Source organism: Bubalus bubalis, chromosome 6 (assembly GCF_019923935.1).
Source record: "Bubalus bubalis isolate 160015118507 breed Murrah chromosome 6, NDDB_SH_1, whole genome shotgun sequence".
Lineage (NCBI taxonomy): Eukaryota > Metazoa > Chordata > Mammalia > Artiodactyla > Bovidae > Bubalus > Bubalus bubalis.
In genome coordinates, this window is record NC_059162.1 from 34,854,002 (window position 1) to 34,868,280 (window position 14,279).

General features: G+C 38.5%; 1 protein-coding gene across 2 annotated transcripts; it reads right to left on the bottom strand.

The window, feature by feature from the left end:
* Positions 1–484: 484 nt before the first annotated feature.
* Positions 485–9,079, bottom strand: PRPF38B (pre-mRNA processing factor 38B). Of its 2 annotated transcripts, none has more exons than XM_006052145.3 (6): positions 8,537–9,079; positions 5,579–5,647; positions 5,150–5,301; positions 5,009–5,069; positions 2,765–2,988; positions 485–2,515 (listed from the first exon to the last, which is right to left on the bottom strand). In XM_006052145.3, exons 1-6 carry the CDS (start codon positions 8,810–8,812, stop codon positions 1,666–1,668), a joined length of 1,632 nt encoding a protein of 543 aa, XP_006052207.1. In that variant the 5' UTR covers positions 8,813–9,079; the 3' UTR covers positions 485–1,665. The 2 variants fall into 2 exon arrangements, with proteins under 2 accessions (XP_006052207.1, XP_025143971.1); XM_025288186.2 differs by lacking the exon at positions 8,537–9,079 and adding an exon at positions 8,066–8,448.
* Positions 9,080–14,279: the final 5,200 nt, after the last annotated feature.

The following is a 14,279-nucleotide window of genomic DNA, read 5'->3' on the forward strand; positions in this document are numbered from 1 at the left end:
TTTTGCAAGGTGGCATCTGAGTGCCCATCTCATTGGCTAATATGAATAGTGAGAGAAAACAAACGTTAATATGGTCAGTTAATACTGTTAGAAGACTCCCTTATAGCCCTGTCAATGGCTGATCTTTGGGCCTCTGTTATAAGAATTGGAAGTTATTTTTAAAAGCTCTTTCAAGTCCAAATTTTAAATGATTCTAAAATATAACCTAATTGCAAAGTCCTGCAATAAGGACCTCTGATGTAATACTAATTATTCAAACCAAAAACAACCTATTGATGCAAGTAACACCCAAGGATAACGGGAACTGTAATTAAGAACGCTAGTAAATATTGCTGGCCATCATGTATGTCTAATTCCATCTACACATTTAAAATTCACTTGTCATTTGGGCACTAAAATATCCTTCTGCTCAAAGTGTCACTCTACTAACATTGTATCTATTTCCACAATAAAGTTAACAAAAGGGGGAAGCCAACACCCAGGATAAAGGATTTAATCCAGTAATTTATTCCACACTCATGATCGTTCTCTGTAATCAGAATACAAGTCATAAGAACAATCTATCAAATAATTTGCTGATAATCTTAAATAATGCAGCAAAGCATTACTTTTAATACTTCTCTCTTCTAGATTAAGTTTAAAAACTCAAACAGCAATCTTCATTTTCAATAAAAAAAGTTTTGAATTTAAAAAAAGGACACTATATCAAGCTGTTTCATAATTTAAGTATTTTCCATTTATAAAAACACTTTGGAAGCTTGAGGCTTATACCCATTTCTCTACTCACCTGCCCCACCCTCTCCCAATCTCACGTTAGTATAGAGTTGCTGCAAGAATGCTAGGCTTTAGACATTAATCTCTCCTTTAATATAGTACTTTAAAATCTGAAAAATTCAAGAAAAAGATTACATGTCATGTATTTTTTTCAAATAAAAAAGGAAAACTAAGTGAATCAATTTTAGGCATACTAACAGTGTCCCTTTGAGGTAGAATGCTAAAAGGACTTTTGATCAAATCACAGCCTAATTGAAGCCTCTGCATCAGAAACTAACTTCTCATAAACTCTCTCTAAAGTTAACTGTAGAGACTATTAGGTTTAACATATTAACAAGAGCCTTCCAAGACAATATACAGTGGGCAAGAATGTTAATCCTAAAACTGCTGCCTTCATGTACACTGAAAGCATGTAATTCTCCTATAATAGACATCCTAGATCCATTTTCAAAGTCTTTAGCATTCTATTACGAAAAGCACAGCCATGCTAACTTCAGTACACAAACCATAATCCCACACCTACAAAACAAAAATAGAATTAGTGGCAGTTTATTGCCTTATACAAATTTAACCAACATGGCAACCATGCCAAAGGAATTAAAACATTTTCAGGACATATGTACAGACTGTACATCTCAAAAACAGTTAAACAATAAAATGCAAGAACAATCTGTGCATCATGTATCAAACTCAACAATTGGGTGAAGACATCAATGCAATAAATGGGATTACAAAGGCACTTCCCTACACAAAAGAGGAAATGAAAATGCAGCCTACAGGGAGCTTGAAGAGTGCGTAACTACTGCACAATCTCATCTTGGGAGGAAAAAAAAAGCAGATTTAATCCAACGTTTATAGGATTCAATGTGATCCACTTTTACAAAAAAATTGTCACACAGTCTCCTCTTTGTCTTTATGTTGTTTTTCTTGGCTCTCTGTTTCTATGCTTTGGCTCCTTCGGCGATCACGTTTGTCAGACTGGTCCTTGCTATCACTGTGATCTCGTTTGTGGGAACGTTCTTTGCTTCCGCTACGCTTCCTGGATTTTTCTTTGCTGGGGCTATGTTCTCGTTTTCTTTTTTCAACACTGTCAGTTCTTCCTTGACTGCCACTTCTACTTCGTTTGTTTGATTTTTCTTTACTGTCATTTTTATGTTTACTTGATTTCTCTTTGCTCCTGCTTCTACTTCGTTTCCCTGCGTTTCTACTTCTACTCCTACTTCTATGTTTCCTTTCTCTGCTCCTACTTCTACTATGTTTTCTCTCTTTTTTGGAATCTTTTTTGTCATCTCTATGTCGCCTATCATCTTTGTCTTCTTTATGTTTCTTTTCTTCTACCTCACCCCTACTTCTCCGCTCCTTGGACCGTTCTCGTGATCGCTCCTTTTCTCGGTCATTACCTCTTTCCTTATCATAGTCACGGTCTCGTCTTCTACCTCTCTCGTTTTCTTTCTCTCTTTCCCGATCCCTGTCCCTTCTATCCCCTTTCCTATCACGACTTCGACTACGGCTTCTATGTCTTTCCCTACTCCTGCTATGTCTGCGTTCTAGTCCCCGATCAATACTCCGGGATCTTCGCCTTTCTTTCTCCCTTTCTTTGGCTTCACGCTCTAGTCGCTGGCGTTCTTTCTCTCTTTCTAATTCTCGGTCAAAACTAGAAGACCCATGGCCTTCTCGATGATGGCTTCTACTTCTGGATCTTCTTGGGGACCTTCGTGGACTCAGTGATCTCCTTGGAGACCTAATATTCAGGAAAAAGGAGGAAGGGGAGAAAAAAACTTGAATAAAACGTAAAGTGTTACACATCAAGAATAATTTAAGCAAAATATCTGCCTGTTCTCATTTACAGACGCATAATTTGTTGAACATGCCCTTAAGGGTAGAAAACGGGGAAAAGATGACAAATTATACCTAAGAATGTGATACTAATTTCCAAGAACTTTTGCGTAAAGCAAGTTTTAAAGCTGCAGTAGCTCAAGGGTTACATTACCTTGAGCGTCTGCGCTCAGCATGTCTGTCTATTTCCTCGGTGCCTTCCTTTCCGTCCTTCTTGATTTTCCTTGGCCTGGTTTTAATCTGTTGATCAATATTTTTCTGAACTGGAACTGGAATTCTCGGAAACAAAGTAGAAAACCACTCCAGTTTTGTGAGAAAAGATCGCAGCATTTCACCAATGGTCATTACGCAGCCTCCACCAGCCTTCACATCTAGGTCCTACAGAAACACAAAAGATATCCTGGCCGTCAAAAAATTTATCTCAATAAATACAAGAATACTATAAAAAATATAACCATCTTTGGAATCTCAAATACAAAAAAATTCTAACAGAAAAATTTCAATTTGTGTACCTTTCTAATCTGGTAATGAATGATACACAGAAATATCTGGGCTCAGTGTGTGCATGCAGGTGAGAACAAACCCTGCAACCTCATGGACAGAAAGAGAAGTGACCTCTCTCAGTTAAAAAAGAATATAAAACACCCCCTTATATTACTAGACTATTTGGAACAATCAAATTTACATTCCACATACCTACTAACTATATTTTATTTCTGTGGACACGTTTGCATACATTGTTCCTAGCGGTGTAACCTAGCTACATATGAACTACTTTAAACAGTTCCTGTCTAAAGATTATCTTTTAACAGCTCTATTATAAAATGAAGCCCTAATAAAACTGGAAGCAATAGCAAACCAACTGCCATGAAGCAGTGAGGTTTCTAATTTAGAGTTATGTAGAAAATAAATAAATAAACAAATAATTGGAAACGCATAATCCATGATGACCATTGTCTCTGAAAAGGGTCATTACCGCATGAAGGCCTTCTTGCTATGCCCTCTCACAGCTCAGGACATGTTAGTCAGCTATTGTCAGTCCCAAACCTATAGTGCAAGCACACAAGGAAAGTGAGATTTGTTATCTAAACAGGAAAACAAGAGCTAAAGGTAAAACTGCTTGCACTCACACACATTTAAGTGTTCAGATATACAGTATTTCCAAATATAATCGCTGCAGATATCTAAGGAAGAAAACAATAAGTTAGCTTAAATAGAAAGCCTCAGGTTTGTAAATACAATAAAAAACAGATTAAACAGAAGCATTCAGAAACAAACCTAATACCAATTATGAAGTGGGACATGCTTTTTAAATATAGAGAGAAGCGCCCTAGCCTGAAAAATCTTATCTAAAAAGAAAAAACTTTAAAGATTGTGATTTATCATCTAACACACTTTTGGTCTCTTCCGAGATAATAAACAGATTGTAAATTGCCTGTTTACAAAACAAAAATGTGCAGAGAAAAATTCTCCATGTCTATATGAGTGAGATTTTTTAGTTGTGCATGTAGTAATAAAAACACACCAGAAAGATTTCCATTAGGACTATCCTTTAATACAACCATGGACTACTAAAACACCACTCAGTTTACTTTATGAACCTTAAAACAAAGTGTAATGGTGGGGATAGATATATGGACACTGATCATTATTAAGGTCCTTTTGTGATCTTGGACTTTAATACATGTATGATTTAAATCTGACACAGTAATGTCTTCCGAAGTACTTTCTGAACATATGTAACAAGTTCAACCTTAAGCTTGAATGCTAAGTTTTACATTAAAAAAAAAAAAAAAAAAAAATTCTGAACTACTAAAGAGAGGTTTCTTTCTGTAAACATGTATAGTATAGTAAGAGTTAGAAAGCTGGGACTGAAATAGTCTGATCATGTTGAACGAGTTATCTAAACCCTCACCCTATTTAAATTCCACACAGCTCTAAAATTCTGCACTTATATGCAAATGGAAATATTACTATTTGGAGGAAGTTATAGGGTAAAAAACCAAAAAGTCCCAGAATATATATATATAAAAAAAGCAATAATTACTATTTCTATGTGCATGTCTTACCACCTCAATCTTGAACATGGCCAACTAAAAAGTCACTATCAACTGTACAAGTCAAGATCAATACACAGAACACAACTAGGAAGAGAAAACTTTCAACAGTTACAAAACAAATCTAAACAATTTAAAAATGTGAAAACAAGACTTAAAAAATTTAACCTAAGACATATAAAATCCACCCTAATTTTAGTAACAGGACATTAATTCCAAAAGTATGTAAGTGAAACAAATTTAGGTACAGAAAATTCTGGAAGATGTTAAATCATCAATAAATAAAAAATATTAAAAAATAATAATCAGAAGAAAATTAATTATTACCCTTGTTGACATACCTCTTCATCATCAAGGAAGGATTCAAACCAGTCCCACAGATCTGTAGGGGGCTGTGTGTACCTAGAATCACAAAAGACTGATTAAGCTTAAGCCCATTAAAATAAGATATTTATTGAAAATGTAGAGAAACGTATGCTCACCTTATATACATAAATCCAAGGGCTCTAATATATGGAGAGTCTGTGTGTGTTATAAGACCCATCACTTGCTTGCGAGTTAATTTCAGAGTAAATAATTTGTATAACAGGCAAAAAGCTGTAGAAACAATTCCTCCTGTTCCAACACCTCGAACCTTTAAGGGAAAGAATTAAGAAAGTGGTAAAGTAATTAACAGAGATACTTAATACCAATTGATTAATCCTGTTAGGTATTAATACAAGATATAATCCAGAACTGACAACAGACCATTAAAAAAAAAAATGCTTTTCTAACCCCAGGGAACACTTGAATTTAGATTTTTAAAAAACATTAATTGTAACTTGGTATGTAATTGACAAATTTTAGTTTTCCAAATATAAACTTAGTTATTAGACACAGAAAAACTGAAAAATGCACGTACTTCTACTTACCCCTCCGCACATCCCTGTTTGGCCAGCTGTTTTCCTGCTTCCTTTCTCCCATGGTTCAACATGCGTGACCTGAAAATAGAAAAGAGAAGCACAACAAACATTCATGCTTTGAATTTTTAAAAAATGATTCAAGTAAACCCCAATCCATAAGAGAGCAGCTCTTTCAAAAGTTTGGAAGTTGGGCATTTTGACATGATGTACATTATTTTGTTTACATACATTTTAAAGTATGTAAACCATCTCTGAAAATTGCTTAGATATTTATTTTAAATAGCACCAATAAAGCAACCTAGGGTTTAACAAAACCTCAACAACTTTACACAGCAGAAATCCCATTAAACTAGCTTTGTAGGAAGCAGATACAGGTGGAGATATGAAATTTCTAGTCTTACACACTTAAAAATTGATATTCAATTTTGTATTATGAATTACTTAAAAAAATAAAAATCCTCATTTTAAAATGGATTTAAAGCCCCAACTTAAAGTAGAAAGTATTAACAAAGTTTAAGTATTTATTAAAAAAAAAAAAAAAAAAAAAACTTTAAAATACCCTTAATATTTCAATTTCGTGGTGATTTAAAATTCCACATTATAAAATAAAGAAAAAACTTGAAAGAAAGAATTTAAAAAATACAAAAAAGAAAAAATGAAGTATGCTAAAGTAGTAACAAATTACTTCTGAAGCAAAATCATGAAACTTTATATTTACACATTTTTTTAAAACCATGATCAAGCATTATGTTCATTTCTGACTAAAGATGAAATTACAAAGGCCATACCTACACATAGATTATTCTAGTTACTGTATATTTTCAGTCTGATTATATGAACCAATTCAATTTCCCCCCAAAATATAAACTGGGTCAGAAACAGTAAGTATAACTTGCATTGTCAAGTATATTCAAAGATACAGATCTTTGCTAAAGTGGGGCACCCTATAAAAACAATATATTTCACCTAAAAACAGCAAAGAAAGATTAGCTGTACAACAGATATAACAAAGGTGTTTTGGAAAAATAAGATCCGTATTAGTTTCTTAACTTGAAACAAAACCAAATGGTTTTGAAATCCTGTTCTTTTACTACGTATTTCTAAAATTTTACTTCCACCCATCCATTATTACATGAAATAGTCCTTGTCAGTGACTCAGACAGAAAAGCATGCATTTAAATGTAAACACTACACTATTTTGCTCAGTGGACTAAGCTGCACTGCTTTAGAGTTTTATTTCCTTCCCCCCCCTTGCTGTGAAGAGATGTTTCAATTCCTTAAAGGCTAACCAAAGGGGTAGATGCCATACAAAATCGACTTACAGAATAGGAAGCCTATATATTTCAACGATTATTTGATCTGGATAACAAAACTCGAGTCTTCAATTTTATAACTAAATTTAAATAATTTGTAGTAGAATCTTGTGTTTCAAGACACAGTATGTAAAATTTGAAAACAAGCTTTCCCTCAATCCTATTAACATTTGCCTAGGTTATTAAACAGAACCTGCCACAAAAAGCAGGAACCCGATCTCAACTGAATAAGGGTTAAATATTCACCACATTGTATCCACACTTTAAAAGGCCTTACCTTAAAAAAAAAAAAAATCTAGTTCACAGTATTACCATTACTTACAATACTTTATTAAGAGTACACCAAAATTTCAGTTTACTTTATATACCCAAAGTTGAACTATATTCTCAAAATAAGATCTCCTATCAAAACCAACTAGTATCTCAAAATCCTTTAATAAGCTATTCACTTAGTAGGGGAAAAGGTGGAAAAAAACATAACCTGAAGGCGAATAAAGAAAATTTCCTCTCATCACCTCTACAGATTTGTTCAGGTCAGGGAAGATACTTTATGTGGTCTGTCAAGTGGTTTTTAGGAGTCAATACAGACAAAAGGTGTTGCATTATGTCAGATGTCTTAGTTTAAGTATTTAAAGACCTTTAAGATTTACTGATATTCTTTAATAGTATAAGTTTACCTTAGGAGGCCTGGAAGATAATTTTTAAAAAACTACATAATTTTTAGGTAAATGGAGAAAGCCTACCAAAATCGTGAGGAAAAGACCAAAACCAATGGTCAAAAAAAAAAAAAAAAAAAAAAAAAAAAAAATCTAAGTAGCCGTTCATGTAACCCGGGAAATGCATTTATGGCGATTGAGCATGATTAATAATGCATACCTCTACCTGCGACCCTGGGCTGCTCCGAGCCTCGCTGCAAGACTGAGTCAATCCTGCTAACGAAACAAGAACTGAGACAAGAGTGCAGTGAGGAGGCGCCAGGTGAGCTCCCCAGCACAGCCAAGCCAGCACCGACCCTGCCGCAGAAGCCCAGGGCCCAGATAATTCTAAATAAGCCCAACGCACAGGTGACTGTAACCACTCACTCCTGACCTCCTGCTGCTAAAATTTCCAGGCCTTCGGTACGTCTTTTCCACTTGCACCTCTCCACCCTCGACCCTCCCACCCACCCGACACACACACTGACCATTTCCCTGTCCGGATCGGATAGTGAATACCAACAACACGAGGCCAACATTGAAGTCAATACATGGACTGGCCCAGGGTGAGCGGGAGAAGCACCAACAAGTTGGCGCTGAGCAGATCCACGTTAAAAGAAAGAAATTTAAACTGTAAACTGGAGAGGCTTCAGTTACTCGTTTCTCCTCTCCCCCAGTCCTCCCGTCCCAACTCCCCCCAGGGGCGGGCAGGAGGTTGGGGGAAGAGAGAGATCAATGGCGGCGGGCTCTCCCGGCCCTAAAAATCTGAAAAGGAAATGAGAGGGCGGCCCCGGTTTGACCCCTCCCTGGCGAACTACAAGCCACAGCTCCCCCTCCGTTCAACCTTTCCTCATCTACAGATCATCAGACCTCAAGGGCCGCCTCCGCCCGTTTCCTCCATACCCCTTCCTCGGAACTTAACATCCCCCCCCACCCCGCCAAGTCTAGACGCTTCGTACCTTAAAGTAGATCTCGTCCACCACCTCGTGGTAGGTCTTGAGCTCGTACAGCTGCACTTTAAAGTAAGGCGACGACAGGATATTGGTCAAGATCATGGGGTTGAGGTTCATAGTCTTTTCGTTGCCCCACAGCGGCAGCACATTGCCCTGCTTGCCCGAGACTGCCGGCTTGGTGGTGCCGCCGCTGCCGCACTGCTGCTGCTGCTGGGCTGCGGCCGCTGCCGCCTGGTGCTGCGGCTGCGAGTTGCCTGTCAGCGCGGGGCTGTTGTTAGCCATGTTGCGGCGGAAGGAAAGAGGGAGGGAGAAGGGAGGGGGAGGCGGCCAAGCTCGATCTCGCTCTTCGGGACAACGGTCCGGGACCCTACTCCATGGAACGCCGTCGAAGAGGGGGCCGCCTCGCTGTCCCCCAGCTGGGTGAGGGAGGGCAACCGGGACGTAAGAGACGGACCCCTGGTCGAGAGCAGACGCCGAATCGCGGGCCTCGAGAACTCCAAGCAGACACCTAGCCGGCGGCCTGGGAGCGCGCTCTCTTCCGCCAACTGCCCCTGGGAGCAAGATGGCGGCCCCGGCGGATGTGACGCAACACGCCCCAGAATTCCAAGCTTAGCCGACGGCCAGTCAGAGACGCCCAGGTGGGCTCGAGATTCCTCTTCCTTGTTCCGCGCGTTCCGCGCGTTCCGCGCGCACTGCGGTCGCGGCGCTGGCCTCTACTGCCCAGCTCTTAGGAGACTAACACTGGGGATTTGGCTGCCAGGGGAGGGGGTTGTCGGTCTGGTCTGTATGTTGGACTCCGGCCTGGGTTTCTCCTTTCGGAAGCTGAGCGGGAAGGCGTTCGGAGGGCTGTGTGCTTGCAAATTCGTGACTCATGATTCCTGTGCAGTCTCTTGGGTTCACAGTTTTCGTATTCTCTGATAGGACCGCATTCATTCATGTGATACCGACGCAAAGTCGTCCGCCAGGCTGTAGTGTCTGACCAGAGGTCTTATTATTGGAGCCTAAATTTATTCAACAGTAAGGTCGAGATAACATTTTACTGGACTGTTTAAAAAAGAAAAAAGGGCATTTTAGCATTAAAAGAGCTGCTGTACCTGTAGCGCCGTTTTGTTACGTGACTTCTATTTGAGTACTTCCATTCTGCCGATGCACTCTGACTGGGGGAGGAAGAGGTGGAAGAAGCTGGTGGTTGTGAAAATGAGTCAGAATCGGTCTCACCTTTCAAAAGCTACTGTTAACCTAGAGAAGATTTATGGTGTTTGGGAGCTAAGAGAAGGCTAAAAAAGGCAGTAAAGTTTGTGCAAGTATTCATGGACTGGGCAGTTTTATAAACGGAAAGCAGCCTGAGTATCCATAGAAGCAAGGAAGATCAAGCTCAGTAGGGGGTAGTCTGGCCGACCGAGGCCAGGAAATACACTTATGGGGGAGTAACGACTGGATAGGAATTGGACCACCTAAGCGCCTGGACGGAGAAGGCAATGGCACCCCACTCCAGTACTCTTGCCTGGACAATCCCATGGACGGAGGAGCCTGGTGGGCTACAGTGCATGGGGTCACTGGGAGTCGGACACGACTGAGCGACTTCACTTTCACTTTTCACTTTCATGCATTGGAGAAGGAAATGGCAACCCACTCCAGTGTTCTTGCCTGGAGAATCCCAGGGACGGGGGAGCCTGGTGGGCTGCCGTCTATGGGGTCGCACAGAGTCGGACACGACTGAGCGACTTCACTTTCACTTTTCACTTTCATGCATTGGAGAAGGAAATGGCAACCCACTCCAGTGTTCTTGCCTGGAGAATCCCAGGGACGGGGGAGCCTGGTGGGCTGCCGTCTATGGGGTCGCACAGAGTCGGACACAACTGACTTAGCAGCAGCAAGTGTCTGGAATGCCAAGATGAAACATTAGGAATTTAATGGCATTTAAACCCAAGAGTTACAGCTATGACTTCAAAGTCACCTTCGATGCTAATATGCCAAATAGTCTCTGGTTCCAATTCATTCTTCACAGTGTTGCCAGAGTCATCCTTCGAAAAGTGCCGCACTCCTTACTCAAAACCTTTGATGCTCTCAGCGTTATCCTAATTGCCAAAATCCAAGGACATTTTCCATTCTCCATCCTATTTGATTTCTCATTGTGACACTTTAATCATTTAGTCTTGCCTAGAAACTGTTGAAGTAGGAAGTTTGAAGGTGGAGTTTTTTTTTTTTTTAAGTATTTAAATTTTTTTTATGTATTGGAATATAGACTGTTACAGAGTTGTGTTCGTTTCAGGTGAACATTGAAGGGACTCAGCCATACCTATGCATGTATCCACTCTCCCCCAAACTCCCCTCCCATCCGGGCTGCCACAGAACATTGAGCAGAGTTCCTTGTGCTATAAAGTAAGTCCTTAGTGGTTATCCATCTTAAATGTAGCAGTGTGTATATGTCCATGCCAAGCTCCCTAACTGTTCCTTCTCCCTGTTCTTAATGCCACCCCAAGCTTAAGTTGGTTCTCTGTGAGTGTTTCCTAAGTTCATTTGTATTTCTTTTTAGATTCCATATATAAGGGATGCCATATATTTTTCCTTCTCTGTCTGACTTAATTGAAGGTGGAGATCTTAAGTTCAATGGCTTAGACACAGAGGAGGGGAAAAGGATAAGACAGAAACTCTGGGGAAAATCCACACTTGGATGAAGTTCAACCAGTAGGAGCCAGTGGTATGACAATGCAAGGAAAGATGAATGAGAAATGAATGATTAGAGTGGTTAGAATTTAGAGCTGAACAGTATGTAAGTAATCATCCTGTCTAGTTCCTTTATTTATACTGGAGAACTAAAGCTTTCAGAAGTGGTTTTTAACTTCCTAGTAGATCTTATTTTTCTATACATTAGTATAGACTTACTTCCCAAGGGAAATAGATGATCCCAAATTTTAATGAATTACTGTTAAAAATAGCATGAAAAAAAATTTGAACCCAGTTCTTCCTTTGTGTATTTTTTTGCCTTGCTCATAAGTTTATTAAGTTTACTCAGTGACATTAATTGCCAAATCCTAATCTTTTAAAAATTCATTTACCTCTAGACTTTGAGTGATAAAGCTTAGTAGAGAGATTGAAGTTTGATGTCAAAGTTTCAGTGGCATCAAACTAAGTATTAATATCAAATCAGGTATTAGGATAAAGTGCTTGACATATTCAATGAATCCCTAAAACAGCCTGAATGTATAAATTAAACCCACAGTGAGATACTACTGCACACCCTTTAGAATGACTAAAATTAAAGAAAAAAAAAATCCTCATACTAAGTGTTGATGAGTTTATGGGGCAACTGGAACTCTCAAGACTTTGCTGGTGTGAATGTAAAATGTTACAGTCACCTTGCAGATGTTGAATATCATGTCAGGTACTTACCAGCATTCATATACCTTCTGTTGTGAAGTAACTTCAAATCTTTTGCCCATTTATTTATGTGGTTGTTTGTCTTATTGAGTTGGAAGATTTTTGTTTTACATGGTCTGGATAGAAATTCTTTGAAACACGTGTTGCAAGGATTTTCAGTCTGTTTCCTGCCTTTTAATTTTGCTAATGGTGTCTTTCAAATAAAATTTTTGTTTTGCTGATGATTTGTGCTTTTTTTTGTTCTAAACACTTCCATCTTTAAGAATGAAATGACTCTTATGTTTTCTAAAAGTTTTATAATTTGAGAATTGATACTTAGGTTTGTGATCCATTTTGAGTTAATTTTGTGTAAGGGAGAGTTGATTTTCTTTCTTTTTTTTTCATGTGGCTATTTAATTGATCCAGCACCATTTGTTGAAAAGAGTTACTTCCCTGTTGAATTGCTTTAGCATCTTTGTCAAAAATCAACTGACCCATCATGTATGAATTTACTTTTGAAGTCTACTGTGTTCCATTGATCTTTATCTTTTCGCCAGTACCAAACTACCTTGATTACTGCAGCTTTATAGTAGGTTTTGAAATCAAGTAGGTTAGGTCTTCCAACTTCATTCTTTTAAAAATTGCTTTGGTTACTCTGGGGCCTTTGTGTTTCCATCAATTACTTAAAAAGCCTGGTATGTGGAAGGTGCTTGACAAACATGTATCATTTATGAATAAATAATAATTAAAATAATTGCCAAATGTAACTAAACATAAATTAAGTGTTCTAATATTTTGACGATTTTATTGTTCAAAACAAACTACAAAAACAACAACCATGATTCTAAAATAACAAAAGAAGCCATTGACTAAAGTACCCAAGAATAAAGATCAGATACTACTGGTAGGTTGTTATAAATAGTCAAAAGTGTTAGACAAAGCTATCCCTGTTTACTTGGTTATGACTTCAAAGTACTGAATCAGATGAGGTATGAATTGAGATTTAAGAATTATTAGGTTTGGGGGAAAATAGATACATGTATATGTATGGCTGAGCCCCTTTGCAATTCACCTGAAACTACCACAACATTGTTAACCGGCTATATCCCAATAAAAAATAAAAATTTTAAAGTTTGGGGAAAAAAAAAAAAAAAGAATTATCAGGTGTTAGTAGAACCTGTCAATCGTTTCACAATAAACATAAGTCAAACCATTCTACTATATGCCTTAAACTTACACAGTCATGTATATCACTTATTTTTCAACAAATTCAGAGAATAAAACAATCAATTCCTGATCCGGGAAGATCCCACATGCTGCGGGGCGATGAAGCCCGTGTGCCACAACTGTTGAGCCTGTGCTCTAGAACCAGGAGGCTGCAACCACTGCGCCCATACATGCCACAAATATTGAAGCCCGTGTGCCCTAGGGCCCATGCCCCACAACAAGAGAAGTCACCGCAACGAGAGCCCCCACTCACCACAACCAGAGAAAAGCCCTCACAGGAACGAAGTACCAGCACAGCCAAAAATAAATAAAAATTATAAAAATGAAAATTATAAAAAAATTATACAAATAAATAAAAATTATAAAAATAAATAAACTGACTGCTTGCAACACGTCTGACACCAAATGTTAGCAGTTCCCCCACAAACCAACCAATTTTTCATCTCTTTGTACACTATGTGTCCTACAATTTAATTGCAGTCCTGACACTAATTACTCAGAGTTAGCACATACTGCACAGGTCAAGGGCTCAGTCCCACATGACTTCCCAATTTAGGCATCAGTCACAAGTAGTGGTGAATGAGAGCAGGACCCTGTAGGGCTCTCCAGCTGCAAGTTCTTTCTGTGCCCCTTGTTTCTTTTTTTGTTGTTTTTTTGTTTTATTTATATGCTTTTTTTTTAATTTTATTTTATTTTTAAACTTTACATAACTGTATTAGTTTTGCCAAATATCAAAATGAACCCTTGTTTCTTATTTGTAGAAAATAGGCTTTTGTCAACCTCCTTGACCTTCCCTGAGTTCCTATCACCTCTCACAGAACTCAGACAAACACTTTGCTTATTACTACAAAGGATATTATAAAGGAATAGCTAGATGAAGAGGTGCATAGGGTAAGGTTTAGAAGGACCTCAGTGCAGAAGCTTCTATCCCAGTGGAGTTTGGGGTGCACCAGCATACAGATGCATGGCTGTCTTCATCAATCTGGAAGGTCTCTGAACTCCATTACTTAGAGGTTTTGTGAAGTTCTATTATTGATACATTGGGATGCTTGATTGAATCATAAGCCAAGGAGGTCAGAAAGAAAGAGAGTGAAGTTGCTTAGTCGTGTCTGACTCTTTGCTACCCCATGGACTGTAGCCCACCAGGCTCCTCCGTGCACGG

What these genes read in the sequence shown, in the direction of transcription:
- PRPF38B (XM_006052145.3), bottom strand. Translation starts at nt 8,812, where the DNA reads ATGGCTAACAACAGCCCCGCGCTGACAGGCAACTCGCAGCCGCAGCAC. An exon ending in CTTGGATTTATGTATATAAG is followed by an intron (nt 5,070 to 5,149) that starts GTGAGCATACGT and finishes TTGTGATTCTAG; the next exon opens with GTACACACAGCCCCCTACAG. An exon ending in GCTGAGCGCAGACGCTCAAG is followed by an intron (nt 2,516 to 2,764) that starts GTAATGTAACCC and finishes CCTGAATATTAG; the next exon opens with GTCTCCAAGGAGATCACTGA.